This window comes from Podarcis gaigeae (genome assembly GCF_964106915.1).
Source record: "Podarcis gaigeae genome assembly, chromosome: 9".
NCBI classification, from domain to species: domain Eukaryota; kingdom Metazoa; phylum Chordata; class Lepidosauria; order Squamata; family Lacertidae; genus Podarcis; species Podarcis gaigeae.
Genome location: NC_139685.1, coordinates 67,654,020 through 67,669,752, shown reverse-complemented (window position 1 = coordinate 67,669,752; position 15,733 = coordinate 67,654,020). Strand labels below are relative to the sequence as shown.

Sequence of the window (15,733 nt, the reverse complement as noted above, 5' to 3'; positions counted from 1 at the left end):
TATGTTGCTCTTGTTGTTGTTTAGTCATTTAGTCGTGTCCGACTCTTCGTGACCCCGTGGACCAGAGCACGCCAGGCACTCCTGTCTTCCACTGCCTCCTGCAGTTTGGTCAAACTCATGTTGGTAGCTTCGAGAACACTATCCAACCATCTCGTCCTCTGTCATCCCCTTCTCCTTGTGCCCTCCATCTTTCCCAACATCAGGGTCTTTTCCAGGGAGTCTTCTCTTCTCATGAGGTGGCCACAGTATTGGAGCCTCAAATTCAGGATCAGTCCTTCCAGTGAGCACTCAGGGCTGATTTCCTTCAGAATGGATTGGTTTGATCTTCTTGCAGTCCATGGGACTCTCAAGAGTCTCCTCCAGCACCATAATTCAAAAGCATCAATTCTTCGGCAATGAGCCTTCTTTATGGTCCAGCTCTCACTTCCATACATCACTACTGGGAAAACCATAACTTTAACTATACGGACCTTTGTCGGCAAGGTGACGTCTTTGCTTTTTAAGGTGCTGTCTAGGTTTCTCATTGCTTTTCTCCCAAGAAGCAGGCGTATTTTAATTTCATGACTGCTGTCACCATCTGCAGTGATCATGGAGCCCAAGAAAGTAAAATCTCTCACTGCCTCCATTTCTTCCCCTTCTATTTGCCAGGAGGTGATGGGACCAGTGGCCATGATCTTCGTTTTTTTGATGTTGAGCTTCAGACCATATTTTGTGCTCTCCTCTTTCACCCTAAATCCGAGATGCCGCAAGAGTTTTTGAGGTCTCAGTTAGCTTGTGAATTTGCGGGACTTCAAAGTGGCTCTAAAATGCTGAACGAAAAGTAAATAAATAAACAGACAAAAAACACAGCGACTTGGGTCACCCATGAGTCCAAAATCGGAGGCGCTGCAGTCTGTATTCCCTTTTAGCAGGTCTGCTGTCATAATGTAGATATGCGCCACCAACCCTACAGAGTGTTGAAGAGGTTACTTTCCATGCAATTTCAAGGATCAGCTGCAAGACTTACTGAGCTTGTCTTTTTTCATCGTCCCGAGCCAGGGTGGCCACATAACCCGCAAGGTATGCCTGGAGTTCTTCAAAAGTCCCAACTGTTTGATTGAAGGTTCTGCAGAACAAAAGGAATGAACCAACATGGAAGATCATTGCTAGGAGCGACGAGAACACATTTTCGTCAGTTTGTCGTCCCCCCCAATTAAATATACCACAGAAGTATCTTTGATTTCTACTTAGATCTCATTAGCCAGACATATGGTAATGAATAAAAACACCCAGAGATAATTGCTGTGTTTGAACGGAACAGCTTCAATGGGCAAACACTGCATGAGGCTGCAATACACACAGGCACTGAAAAACCTGGTTGTCATATTGATGCATATGCTGTTATGGGTGATGACATTGTCTTGTGCTGTATAAGTGACAAAGGGGAGCCACATCGGGGTCAAGGCATCCTCCTTTGCTTGTCCCCATGCTAGTTTAAGTTTGTTGGTTAAATGCTCTAGTAGGGCAGTTTCTCATAAATTTTGGTACCAGCTGTCTATGTTCACTCCTGATAGGACCTTCCAGAGTCTAGTTGTAATGTGTTAGGAACTGGGCAGAGGAGAAATGGCGGAGTCCGCCTCCCCATCTGGACCCTTCCAGGGAGGAGGAGGAGGAAGGCAGTATAGATTTACAACAGGGGTTTGAGGGAGGTCACAGCTCAGAGGCAGATGAAGGGGAAAGTTGGGAAATTGTGGGCGAGTCAGAACAGCTGGCTGACATGTTGTCACTAGAAAGCATTCCAGACCCACCATCTCCCAGAACCCGGCAGGCCTTAAAAGTAGGAGAGCAAAGAGCTCAAAGACAGAGGACACTTAGCGGCACCCATAGAGGAGGAGATGATGATGATGAACAAGGAAGTGGGAGAGACAGGAGGGTGGAGATTCATTTGGGACAACACCATTATCCAAGAGGCTTTGTTCTAGAGCCTCTCTCTGTAAAGTTTGAAATAAAAAAGGACCGTAAGAAACTTTTCCTTGCCTTTATACTTCCCTGGGCAACCAGCTCACAGTATCCTGACATGATGTTTCTAGCTGCTGAGAGTAAGTGACCTATGAGCTCCTTGTCATGTGTATGTGTGTTGTTGTCTTGGGAGATATTTAATAGGGCTAGTGTAGAACCCTACACAAACACGCTGTGATAGAATGAAATAACATTAGCCCTCCACATCTCTCTCTCCCCACTTTCTTTCCCCCACAACCGCATGGTGTCTATGACAGTACTGTCTCATAGCAAATGTAATCAAACCATGAAAAAGACTCCATTAATTGAAAATGGAGACACTGTTTTCCTTGTTTATGTGCTTGTTTTTGTAACACAAGAAAATATTTAATAAAAACCAATTATAACGAAACAAAAAACCTGATTGCACCTGCTTGAATACAATTATAGGAAATTAACACTCTGTGACAGTCCTTCACAACTTCTGACCCACCACATCACATGAACTCACATCACCACACTATGTAGCGTGGCCCGCAGGGAACTTCATTAACCTATATTTGCTGACTGCGAAAACAAGAGCGGTTTGACAAGAAACAGGCAGAGAAGGGTGTGTCAGAAAGAGAGAGAAAGAAAAAGGATGGCACACACACACAGAGAGAGAGAGACAGACAGACAGACAGACACGGAGAGGTACGAGGATGGAATAGGGATGTTTCCAAACTGTCGCTATTTTCAGACAGGACTGGCAAACTCAGGGTGTGCGATTAAAGTTGATTTGAAGAAATGAGCAGTTTGTGGATAAGCAGTCTTTTAGGAAACCTCATCTCCCATGAATGATTTAGCACACTGGCAAACTCAGGTTGTGGAATTAAAGTCTATTTTGTGCTCTTGTGCAACAAACCTGAACATTTTGTTATAAGGACAGGGGTGGGAAAATGCATTGGAAAAAGTGAGATAACATTTGGTTGAGTCAACATCATATAACTCATCCCACAAACGAATGAGAATGAATGTTCAGTAAATAGCTGACATCCTCAAATGTGCCCACACTTTGTGCAAACAAACCAGGATGGATTTTTGGTAAACAGGGCGTCTGGGACAGGCAGGAGAGAGAAGGCGGTGGCAGAGAGAGAAAAGGGACTTAGTGGAAGTTACTTATTTTGGATATTATCCAGGAATCAACTTTTGTTGGACTCTTAATTTTCACTGATTTTGAAAGGTATGAAGTATGTGTTTAAATCTCTCCTACAAAGAACAACAGGACTTTCTGCGCCTTTAGTAGGGATATCGGGGAATTGCAACAAAACCAGAAACGGAAGTGAAAATTCTTGCAGTCTGTGTGTTTGCCTGTGCTCAAGAATGGAAATCAGTCGAGTACGTGCAGTTTGTAATTGTTCGCATCGTTGTTGCTGTTTTCTCAAACAATAAGTAGTTACTTAGTGTGTTTTTTTAAAATCGTTTTGCTGTTTCATTTACGTTGAAGTAAAAAGTTACCTAAGCTACATCACTTTACATCAAATAGCAGATAAATAACAAAATATTTAGTGGAAACCAAACTGCAGCGGAATGGAAGCAGCGCTAATTGTGCCCCGAGAAGAGAAGACTGAGAGGTGACATGATAGCCATCTTCAAGATGGAGCAAGCTTGTTTTCTGTTGCTCCAGAGCAGGGGTCACTGAACTTTTTCAGCAGGGGGTCGGTCTACTGTCCCTCAGACCTTGGGGGGGGGGGCGGACTATATTTTGGAAATGCAAGAGCACCAGGAGCCCCGGTGGCTGCTTACCTGTGTCTTGTGAGCAGCAGGGGCTGGTGGCGGGATGATGAGAGGTGCGCGAAAGGGCTCCAGAGAGGGGCTGCTTAAAATGGTGGCCATTTGAGCGCTGCTGCTGCTGGCACTAACAAAGTCCAGTCCCCTTCCTCCTCTAGGCAGGGCGGGGAGAAGTCAGGAGGAGGGAGGGAGGGAGGGAGGGAGGGAGGGGCGGCGCCGTGTGAGGGAAAGAATGTGCACATGTTGGCAATCCACACGGCGATTCCTAGACTGTCCACAGGCCAGATCCAGAAGGCAATTGGGCCTGATCCGGCCGCAGGCCTCAGTTTGCCTACCCATGCTCCAGCGGGTAGGACATGAAGCTATAGATTCATATGACAAGAAAGGAAGATTCTGACTAAACATTAGGAAGAACTTTCTAATGCCAAGAGCTGTTTGACTGTGGGGAGCACAAAGTCACAAAGATGCCACTTACTCTCGGTCTATGACAAGGCACTCCACGTCGTTTTCATCAGCAATTATATTAGCAGACCTGACGTCGTCACTGTAAACGGAAATAAATCAAGGCATCACACTGACTAAATTGTTCTGTCCAATGCAGAGATATTAAAAAGTGGCATATTAGATGTCAGCTTGCGTACAATTGGCAGAAGTGGTGCATGAGGAGGACAGAACAGCAGGACAGATCTTCCAGAGGTGCTGAGCTCGCTAGGAAAGGCTTGAGGTGCGGTGGTGGCAAGGTTACGGGAACCCTGGGCTGGCAGCGGCAGCCTGCAGGAGACCAAACACACCAACCCAAGATTTTGCAACCTCATAGATCCCTTGCTCCACCCCTGTCAGGGCCGCCTTACCCATAGGTGCTAGGGGTGCGGGGCACCTAGGCGTGGGCTCTCAGAGGCACTAGGCCAAGAGTCCGAGGCCTGAGAGTTGAGTCTAGGGAAGAACCCACCCGCCGGTCAGAGCGCCGCGCTGGGCTCTTCTGCTGTGGGCAGCTCTGCGCTGCAAGTTTGGGGGCAACTGAGCCAGTGAGAAGCTGTGCTGGCCGGCCGACTCCGCCCTCCTGTGCACCTGGGACTGGGCAACCTGGCCTGGATCTTTGCACCCCAGCGCCGCATATGCTTAAGAAGAAGAAGAGTTTGGATTTGATATCCCGCTTTATCACTACCCGAAGGAGTCTCAAAGCGGCTAACATTCTCCTTTCCCTTCCTCCCCCACAACAAACACTCTGTGGGGTGAGTGGGGCTGAGAGACTTCAGAGAAGTGTGACTAGCCCAAGGTCACCCAGCAGCTGCATGTGGAGGAGCGGGGAAGCAAACCCGGTTCACCAGATTACGAGTCCACCGCTCTTAACCACTACACCACACTGACCCCTGCTCATCTGCCCCCACCCTCCCGTCATGGATCATAGTGGAAGCTAAAACATCATTTATTTGATAACAGTTTATTTACCGCTTCATTGTAGAAAAAAGACCCTCAAATCACAGCAGAACACTTAAAGACAAATGAAACTGAAGAGACTCAGGCTGCAAGTTGTGGGAGGATAAATCAGTGGGGGAAACTGGCAGCACAAATATTCATTATTTTTATTTTTAAATTTTTTTCCATTAATTTTCCATTTAAACATATATAATCACATCATTATTATCCACTTTACATGTTTGCCTCTTTAGAGCCTCTCAACTTCATTCCCTCCCGCCTCTTGGCTTTCAAAAATAACCTTTATATCAGAGCATTTTATATATTTTCCAGTTCTAATATAACTCATTACAAAATACCTCACAGTTTAAATAAATATAGAAAGGTAAAAAGTTTCTCATTACAAGTCTTCAGATATCTCTACTAGTGTTGTCAATTGCTTACAATGATCTTTCAAATATTGTATAAATTTACTCCAATGTTTTCCATTTTTTAAGGGAAATTCCCTTATTCTGAATAGGATTCCTCACAAGGAAAGGGAAAAGTTGACAGCTATGTTTTGGAATACTTGATCATGCTGGTTTCAGATTTTTCCCGTCAGCTTCACCAGTTCTGCAAATTCCATCATTTTCATCTGCCACTCTTCTTTCGTTGGCACTTCTTGTTAAATATTCATTATTTTTAGGGCAAAATGGTTAGTCAATTTCCCCCTTAGGATTGTGCCTAAGACTCATATTCCCAAGTCCTGCTCCTGAACTCCTCAGCCATCCCGCATAATAAACACTTTTAGAAGCAAATGTGAATGCTAGCGATTTTAAAATGTAATTTTCAACTCACCTGATGAGGGCCTTTTCCCCAAAGTAATCTCCTTTCTGCAGCGTTTTAATGAGCTGAGACTGTGTCTGACCTTCTGCAGTTTGGGTAACCTTAACCTAGGATTTGGAGGGCTACATGTTACACAATCACTTGTCAAACGCAAATACAATGATACCAAGGCCACGTTCACACCATACATTTAAAGCACCACGGTAGCACTTTAAACAGTCGTGGCTTCCCCCAAAGAATCCTAGGAGTTGGAGTTTGTTCAGGATGCAAGTGTTGTTAGAAGACCTGTATTCTCACAGAGCTACAATTCCCAGAACTCCTTGTGAAGCAGGGTTGAGAGTTAAAACACTTTGGGAACTGAAGTTCTGTGAGGGAAACAGCGCTCTCTTCACAACTCTCAGCACCCTTAACAAACTAAAGCTCCCAGATTTTGGGAGGGAAGCGAAGTGCTGCTATTGTGCTTTAAATATGTGGCATGAATGTGGCCACAGTTGTTTCATCACCCATACAATTTATCATCCTAGTTTATCAACAAGAACCACCATTCTTGAACTGAGCTATTGTTTAGAGTTCTTTGTCGGGTTGGGGTTGTTGCTGTTATTGCGATTAATTTTTGGTATCTGTAATTTAGGTGAGAATTCCCAGGTAAGATCCTCCCTCCTTTGTGTGGGCAGGTAATCCCTCCCCTACCTGGCCTGGTCTCCTTGGCAACTCTTCCCCCAGGTGGGATTGGACAACTGACTGAGGTAGGCGGAGACCTCCAGGTATCCCACCTGAGGGAAGGCAAAGCCTAGCCTATGCTGTTGGAGCCGCTCCAGATCTAGGGGCTGCAGGCGTCCACGCAAAGGGCGCCCCCCATTTTAAGTGGGGAGTGGTCATTATGATTTATGTGGAAACTGTGGTTGGCCATTTCCTGATGTTTTATTTATTGTTTATGACTACTGTTGTTACGTCATAATTATGTATTGCAACTATATATTGCAAAACATCTAATAATTAGACTACTGCATTCTGAATCCTATTGTTCTAGGACCAATCAGACTGCTGCCTTTTGGGTCCTATTCGCCATCCGTCTGCTATCACCCATGCTGACTCAGGTTGATAAGAGTTCATCAGCACCTGAAATGACACAGGTTCCCTAGTCCCCCTTTTAAAAAAAACAACAGCATTTGATTGTAGATTGGAACCCACTGAACACAACACGATGAAATATCTTGCAGGAAGCCCAATCCGTTCCCAGATTTGCCAGCTCCCAGATTCAATAAGCAAATCGCCTGAGATGTGCCCAACACAGACTGATTCCTGCCAGCACATATTTGCTTGCTTTCTCTGAGCAAACTGCAGACGTGTTTATCCCTGGCACTTGCCAACTGGTAATGCGCCATCTGTGTCTATTCCGGCATGTCGGCTGAGCTGCTCGTTCCCCGATAGTTAACACATAAATGTTTTTTGATTAAGTCCCTTCGCCCTCTGCATTAAAAAAGGAAATATTTTGTTCTGTTTTTCAAATGAAGCTTTTGAAGGCTTTGGCTGGGCTCCACAGTTATCTTAAAAGGTAAAGGGACCCCTGACCATTAGGTCCAGTCGTGGCCGACTCTCGGGTTGCGGCACTCATCTCGCCTTATTGGCCGAGGGAGCCGGCGTACAGCTTCCGGGTCATGTGGCCAGCATGACTAAGCCACTTCTGGCGAACCAGAGCAGCGCACAGAAATGCCGTTTACCTTCCTGCTGGAGCGGTACCTATTTATCTACTTGCACTTTGACATGCTTTTGAACTGCTAGGTTGGCAGGAGCAGGGACCGAACAACAGGAGCTCACCCCGTCACGGGGATTCAAACTGCCGACCTTCTGATCAGCAAGCCCTAGGCTCTGTGGTTTAACCCACAGTTATCTTGGGCATACGTAAAACCTTGGGCACATACAGCTGTATTTTCACTTTGCCATCCAGCACTTGTTGTTATTATTGATTACCGACCCTACATCCCAAGGTCCCAGGGTGGGTTACATTAAAACATAATATTAAAAACAGTTTAAAATAACTTGCAACTCCCCAAATAAAGTGGGTCCTAAAATATACTCCTCAAGTGTCAAAAAACAAGGTAAAGAGGTGCATCTTCATCATTAGCTGGAAGCTGTACAATGAAGGTGCCAGACACACCCCTGTGAGGAAGGAACTCCACAGCTTAGGGGCCACCACCAGGAAGACCCTTTCCTGGGCAACCCCCCCAAGTCTCTGGGGGTGGAGCAACTTCCAAGAGGGCCCCCTCTGCTGATCTCAGCACCCAATAAGGTCTAAGGAGCAGAGGAGGGGATCTTTCTGACCTTAAATCAGGTCAGAAACGAACTGGCAACAATGGAGCTGTTTTAAAAATGGGGTTATATGATATCTAAATGGAACCCCAGCTGATATTCTGGCTGCTGCATTTCGGACTAATTGAAGTTTCTGATTCACATCCAAGGGCAGCTCCATATACAGCCCTTAAAAAAAGCAATACAGAACAACGAACCCCTGTGTTGCAAACTTAACACAACAAACAATACAAGCAACACGAAGAGCAGTATACTAGAAAGCACTGCAATTCTTATTGCATAATATACATGATTTAGTACAACAAAAACAAAATGTGTACACTTGTAAATTCTCTAATATATTTGAAATCAAATGAACACACGTCTGTCAATCTTTGAAAGTCCGTAGAAGTATAATAAGTCTATGGTTGAAACAAAGTCATAGATGCTATCCTTTTTTTTTTATTATTAACAAAAAGACAAACAAAACACAAAACAAAAACATATAAAAACATTTAAAACATGACTTCCCCATACCTCCCTTACACTGCATCCTTGTTTTGCAATTTTTTAGCAACCCTTTAGTCCTTTTTTCTATTTGTATCTCTCTCAAATTTCTTAACATTATTATTTACAGCTGTAATTCTCTGTTTCTTACCCCCTGACATCTTAACAGTCCACAATCTTACAACAATTTTTTAAATATAATTTAAATTTTTTCCAGTCCTCCTCCACTGTCTCTTTCCTCTGGTCACGGATCCTGCCGGTCATCTCCGCCAGTCCCATAAATTCAGTCACCTTCATCTGCCATTCTTCCAGAGTGGGTAGTTCTTGCGTCTTCCAATACATTGCCAGAAGAATTCTTGCCGCTGTAGTTGCATACATAAAAAATGTCCTATCCTTTTTTGGTACCAGTTGGCCAACCATACCCAGGAGAAAGGCCTCCGGCTTCTTTGAAAAGGTCCACTTAAGGACTTTCTTAAGTTCATTATAGATCATTTCCCAGTAGGCCTTAATCCTTGGGCAGGTCCACCAAAGGTGGTAAAAGGTTCCTTCAGACTCATTACATTTCCAGCATTTGTTATTGGGCAAGTGATAGATTTTTGCAAGCTTGACTGGTGTCATGTACCACCTATAGATCATTTTCATTATATTTTCTTTTAAGGCACTACATGCCGTAAATCTTATACCAGTGGTCCATAACTGCTCCCAATCAGCAAACATAATGTCATAACCGATATCCTGTGCCCATTTAATCATAGCTGATTTAACCGTTTCTTCCTGTGTATTCCATTTCAGCAGCAAGTTATACATTCTAGACAGATTCTTAGTATTGGGTTCTAATAATTCTGTTTCTAACTTCGACCTCTCCTTCTGGAATCCTACTTTCCTGTCTTGCTTAAATACCTCATTTATCTGATGATAATGTAACCAATCTCGGACTTTATGCTTTAGCTTGTCATAACTCTTAAGTTTAAGCTTTTCACCATCTTGTTCTAAGATTTCACAATATTTTGACCAATTGGTGTCCATGTTAAGTTTTTTCACTGCCTTAGCTTCCATTGGTGACAACCACCTGGGGGTTTTACTTTCCAACAAATCTTTATATCGAATCCAAACATTATACAATGCTTTCCTAACAATATGGTTTTTAAAGCCCTTATGCACCTTTACCTTGTCATACCATAGATAAGCATGCCAACCGAAGTTATTGTCATACCCTTCTAAGTCCAAAATGTCTGTGTCCTCAAGAAGTAGCCATTGCTTCAGCCAGCAAAAAGCTGCTGATTCATAATAGAGTTTTAGGTCTGGCAGGGCAAATCCCCCTCTATCTTTTGCATCTGTTAGAATCTTAAACTTTATTCCAAAGTCATAGATGCTATCCTGTGGGCTAAGTGGTAAAACTTTTTTTAGGTTTTCATGGTGCCCAAGTAGTAAGTGAATAACAATGTAGGACAGTGATCCTGGATAATCTGATTGTTTCACTGGAATCTTCTTCAGCACAACCCATAGATTAGAAAAATGCACAAGGAGCAGTGGTCATGAGAATATGTTGCTTGTATTGTTTGTTGTCTTAAAAAAAAAAGCATGCAAATGTATATTTTACCACAACATACATATTTGAATACATATTTTATACATGTGTATTTAATATATGTATTTCAAATACAGCCAACTACTAATTTGTGTGGGGGTTATGTTTCAAGGGACTGCACCTAGGTGAAATCGCATATCTTTGAAACACCATGGGAAAAAGCTTTAAAATGCTCTGCTCCTGTGTCGTCCCACCCCACCACATTCTGCCCTGTTCCACCTCTTTTTGTGATGTTTGTGTGACTTTTGGGGTCATTTCCAGGTTTGGCCTGATGTGCATGTGCCTAAAATCATCGCTGCCTGAGCATATTTTAAGTATTCATTTCTACAACTATTTCATCCTAAAACACACATTTTTATGTTCTTTGGTAGACTCTTTGAGCAGAAAAGTGTATCGCAGAATTCACAGAAATCCAAAGGATAATTATGTTTAAAATCTGTGTATTATTGGTGCACAAGCTGCAAATTCGATTGGTTGGCTTAAAAAGGAAGAGTAAACCAAATTCTCCTCTTCCCCTAACTGTGACCTTCATTTCAGTATCACTCACGTCCTTGGATGGGGCAGAATAGTCATCTGTTGTGATTGCAACCAAACAAACCTTCATGCTCCTACCCTTTGGCAAATATACCTGTGCATTTTCAGTGGCAACTTACCTTCCCTTTGGATATAACAAAGAAGGTGTTTCCTTCCTCTCCCTCCCGAATAACATAATCACCTTTGTCATAGTATTCCTAGGGGACAGAAATAATGCAGATTATAAGAGGATGTAGCAACACATTCAGAGCCTTTCAGGGGGCGAAAGGGGAACCACCAGCATTTTAAAGAACATTGTCAAGCGTGTAGGTTTTAATACAGACAATTATTTAAATTCATACCAGTCCCTACAGTTCAGAGCTAGATAAAAAGGTTGAATTATTCAGTCTGCTGAAGGCACAGGTGGATTGGGGTATACACCTTTCAAGCAGGGATAATCCCAGTGTTACATAACTGCAAACGTCCTTGCAGACTTCCTGCAACTGGGCAGCAGAATGCTTCTGAGCAGGTAAGATCATGCAAATTCCGAAGAGGCTACAGCTGCTGATAGTGGCAGCTGGAGAGGGATCAAGCACCCAGCCCAACAGCCTGAATTCCTTTGCATTGCAGCCATACCACTGTGACTTAAAGGTTAGGGAGGTGAAGCTGGGCAGGGTGTGACCTGGGGCAAATTACCATATTTTTCGCTCCATAGGACACACTTTTTCCCTCCTAAAAGTAAGGGGAAATGTCTGTGCGTCTTATGGAGTGAATGCGTGGTCCCTGGAGCCAAATTGCCCAGGGGTGAAAAGCAGATTGTGCTTTTTTTATTTTTTTAGAAAAAGGGAAGGGGGTGTTGAAACGAAACCACTGAGCAAGCGATCAGGAGGGAGATAAGGGACGCGAGCAATAAAGGAGGCTGCCTGGGAGGGGGGAGGTAAAAACACATGGATCCTCAGGATTTTTGCATTGGGTCACCCCAAATTCACCATCAGATCACATAGCATGTCCATGGCTACAGCCTGCACCAAAAAAAATCACACATCCACTGTTTTGTGGGGCCACAATGGCACAAAAACGTGGTTACAAAGCACGGATCCACATGGATCCTCAGGATTTTTGCATTGGGCTACCCCAAACTCACCGTCAAATCACATATCATGTCTGTGGCCACAGCATGAACCACAAAAATCATACATCCACTGTTCCTTTCAGAATATATTTTTTCTTGTTTTCCTCCTCTAAAAACTAGGTGAGTCTTATGGTCAGGTGTGTCTTATGGAGTGAAAAATACAGTATGCAGGGCAGCCTATTATGTAGGGGAATTGCATACGAAGGGCACTGCTGGCCTGTTCTCACTGTGGCTTGACCAGATACTCATAGGAAGCCAGAGTGCACCAGTTTTCTAAATGCAGTGTGATGGCAGTGGGAATAAGAGCTTTCCTTTCTTCCCCCAGACTCCAAATGCTATTATGTAGCACCCCACAAAGATTCATCCAGACTACTTCCTCCTTCCTGGCAGACGCTTCTCTCCTCTCTGAAAAACCTCACCCTTCATTAGCATTATCCCCTCCTGCCTTGTTACCTTTAAAAGTCAACCTTTAAATAAGAACCTGAGTCATCGTTGGCTGCCGTCCCTGGAAACCTTCAAAGTGGAGGTGTAAGAGAAATACAGTGGCAAAAATGTGTGTCTAGGCAAACAGACAGTATGAGCTTGTTTTGGCCTCAGCTCAAATGCAGCCGCACTGAGAAAAATGGCACATGAAGAGTTGACAGAAGCAGTAAATGGGATATGTATTCTGCATCCAAACAGCTCAGTAGCTCACTAATACGAATAGGTAGCATCTCAGATTATTTCTTTGGGGCTATAACTACCACCAGCCCTGGCCAACATGGCTGCTCTGGCAGTGGCTAATGGGAATTGTAGTTCTGAACATCTGGAGGGCACCCGATTGGCGAAGGTTGCCTTACAGCTGCTTTGCACTGATTGAAACCTCTGGTCCATCTAGCTCAGTACTGTCAACACAGACTTGGCAGGAACTGCCTAGGGTTTCAGGCAGGGTTATCTGCTGACTATATCTGGAGATGCCAGGGATTGAACTTTCTGTATGCAGTGCAGAAGGGGTGGGTGATATATTGTCCAAAACTGGTTTGAAGCCCATATTGTGATATTGGTTTCATAATTTTTGACCTGGCAATATATTGCGAATCATGGTGTGTGTATGCACGCTATGCAAAAAATCACAATGTGGGGGGAAATGTGAAGCCAATCAATGCTCCTTTTGATTCCTGCAGCCCCTGTTAACTCTGCCAGCACAGCTCTCCCCTGCTTCTTGCAGGAGGCAGCGAATCACAAGAGCAGGTAAAGGTAAAGGTACCCCTGCCCGTACGGGCCAGTCTTGACAGACTCTAGGGTTGTGCGCTCATCTCACTCTAGAGGCCGGGAGCCAGCACTGTCTGCAGACACTTCCGGGTCACGTGGCCAGCATGACGAAGATACTCTGGCGAGCCAGAGCCGCACACGGAAACGCTGTTTACCTTCCCGCTAGTAAGTGGTCCCTATTTATCTACTTGCACCCGGGGGTGCTTTTGAACTGCTAGGTTGGCAGGCGCTGGGACTGAGCAACGGGAGCGCATCCCGCCGCTGGGATTTGAACCACCGACCATGCGATCGGCAAGTCCTAGGCGCTGAGGTTTAACCCACAGCGCCACCCGCGTCCCATTCAAATCACAAGAGCAGGCACCGGCAAATATCACAATGTAGGAGCAACCGTGAAGCCAGCCAATGCCTCCACATAGCTCCATCCTTATTTCAGACATTGCGATATATCAGTTTATTACAATGCTCAGCTGGTGATATAGCATGATGTTGAGGACCAGATATCACCCAGCCCTACAGTGCAGATGCTCTACCACCGAGCCACAACCCTTTCACCAATACAAAGCAGCTACAGAAAGGTGAGGTGACTACTGTTATCATTATTATACACCCATGTTCTGCTCCTCTTTCAAAAATCTCAGGCCACAAGAACTGCCATGACTTCTGCTATGTATTCAGTGGTCTGTGTTTGCCTGAGCTTGAGTCTGCACTAAGGATTCTGAGCCCCTGTGCTCTGATTGGATACATGATATCCAATCACAGAACATTTTAGGATTTGGGCCTCTGCCATTGGCCCTTAAACTCTGAGTTATGATTTGCAGCTTGGCAGTCTAGATAGCCAATCACGTTGGGAGTGGGAGTGGCCCAGGCCTTCAGAAATGTATATAACCAGTTGATTTGCCCCTGTTGTCCAGTTCTGTTAGTTCAATAAAGGTTCTTGCTGTTATCACTGTGTCTTGCCTGGTGGGAGCCCACCTACACTTCAACTTCCCTAAAATGTATTCGGAACCGCCAATATTGTTAGGGCTGTTTGTGTGGTGTGGTCTGGCCAGCCCTACAAACAGTCTGTGCCAGACTATTGTTCTGATGGAGGTGTTGTCAAATGGAAGGAGTGTGTTGTGAACTTTGGAAGAAATTCAGATCGCTCATGATAAGACATTAGCAAAAAAAGGGAAAGAAAGGAAAGAGGGGGAGGCAGGTATCGATGATCAAAGGCTGAGCACGGATCCTGCTCAAAATATTTTGAATGTCTCTCAAATTACATTTCCTAATCCTCGCCAAATCACTCTGCAACACTCTTCTGCAGAAATAAGTTCCACTGAAATTAAACGGCACATTTACTTCCAAGTAAATGGCATTCAGGATTGGAGATATAAAGCGCTAAATGAGATCCATTACCTGCTCATTTGTTCTACCGGAGAATAAAGCCATATACTTGCAATGCCATAAAGTGTGCATTAAACCAATATACCCAGAGCTGTTCACACATAAAACTGCCTGCTCATTTACAATGACAAATACATAAGCAAGAGCAAAGGAATAAAAACCCTACTAATAATTTTAGGTTTCAAATAATTATTCCAGTTGCAGGATCTTGTTATATTTTTATAACTAAAGAAGGAAAACTGAGCAGTGAAGAGAAAAATCTAGTATTTGTTCTAGACAGCTCTGTACAGTTTTTATCAGTCACTATCGCTACTCCATTAATTCTGGTTACTTGATAGACAGAGGAGGACAGGCTGGCTTCCATAAGTTTCATAACAGCAAGTATTTCGTTACAGATAATTGCCATAATGTCAAGAGCTATTTTAAGCACTCCTTGGGGCTCGCACACACAAAGTCTTCTTGGAACAGCAAAATCCACATGCTTCTCGTCGCAAGCGATGTGATTTGCGGGTGTTACTGACCGCATCCTTGCGATACATTTAAAACAGCAGAATTCCACTTTAGCTTTGTGGAATCCTGGGAACTGTAACTTGTTAACGGTGCTAAAAGTTGTTAGGAGACCCCTATTCCCAACACAAAGCTATGATTCCCAGAATTCCCTGGGAAGAAGGATTGATTGCTAAACCACTCTGGGAACTGAAGCATTTTGAGGGGAACAACTCTTAACAAACTGTGGTTCCCATGATTCTTTGGGATGATAGTTTAAAACCAGGAACCATAGCCATGATAGTTTAAAACCAGGAACCTGGCAGAGGGCTTTCTCGGTGGTGGCGCCTGCCCGCTCTGTGGAGTGGGAGTGGCCCAGGCCTTCAGAAATGTATATAACCAGTTGCTTTGCCCCTGTTGTACAGTTCTGTTAGTTCAGATGTCAAAGAAATAAACTACTATCTGACTTTTAGAAGACGTCTGAAGGCAGCCCTGTTTAGGGAAGCTTTTAATATTTGATGAATTGTTATATTTTAATATTTTGTTGGAAGCCACCCAGAATGGCTGGGGAAACCTAGCCAGATGGGTGGGGGTAT

General features: G+C 44.1%; 1 protein-coding gene across 1 annotated transcript in view; it reads right to left on the bottom strand.

Moving 5' to 3' along the window:
* PRKG2 (protein kinase cGMP-dependent 2) overlaps positions 1–15,733 on the bottom strand; it is a 70,646-nt gene that overhangs the window by 14,769 nt on the left and 40,144 nt on the right. The window contains exons 7-10 of the mRNA XM_083756494.1: positions 11,026–11,103; positions 6,001–6,095; positions 4,223–4,291; positions 1,007–1,105 (exon numbers count right to left, since the gene is read on the bottom strand). Of these exons, the coding sequence (XP_083612620.1) occupies positions 1,007–1,105; positions 4,223–4,291; positions 6,001–6,095; positions 11,026–11,103 (341 nt within the window). The remainder of the gene's footprint in view (positions 1–1,006; positions 1,106–4,222; positions 4,292–6,000; positions 6,096–11,025; positions 11,104–15,733) is intronic.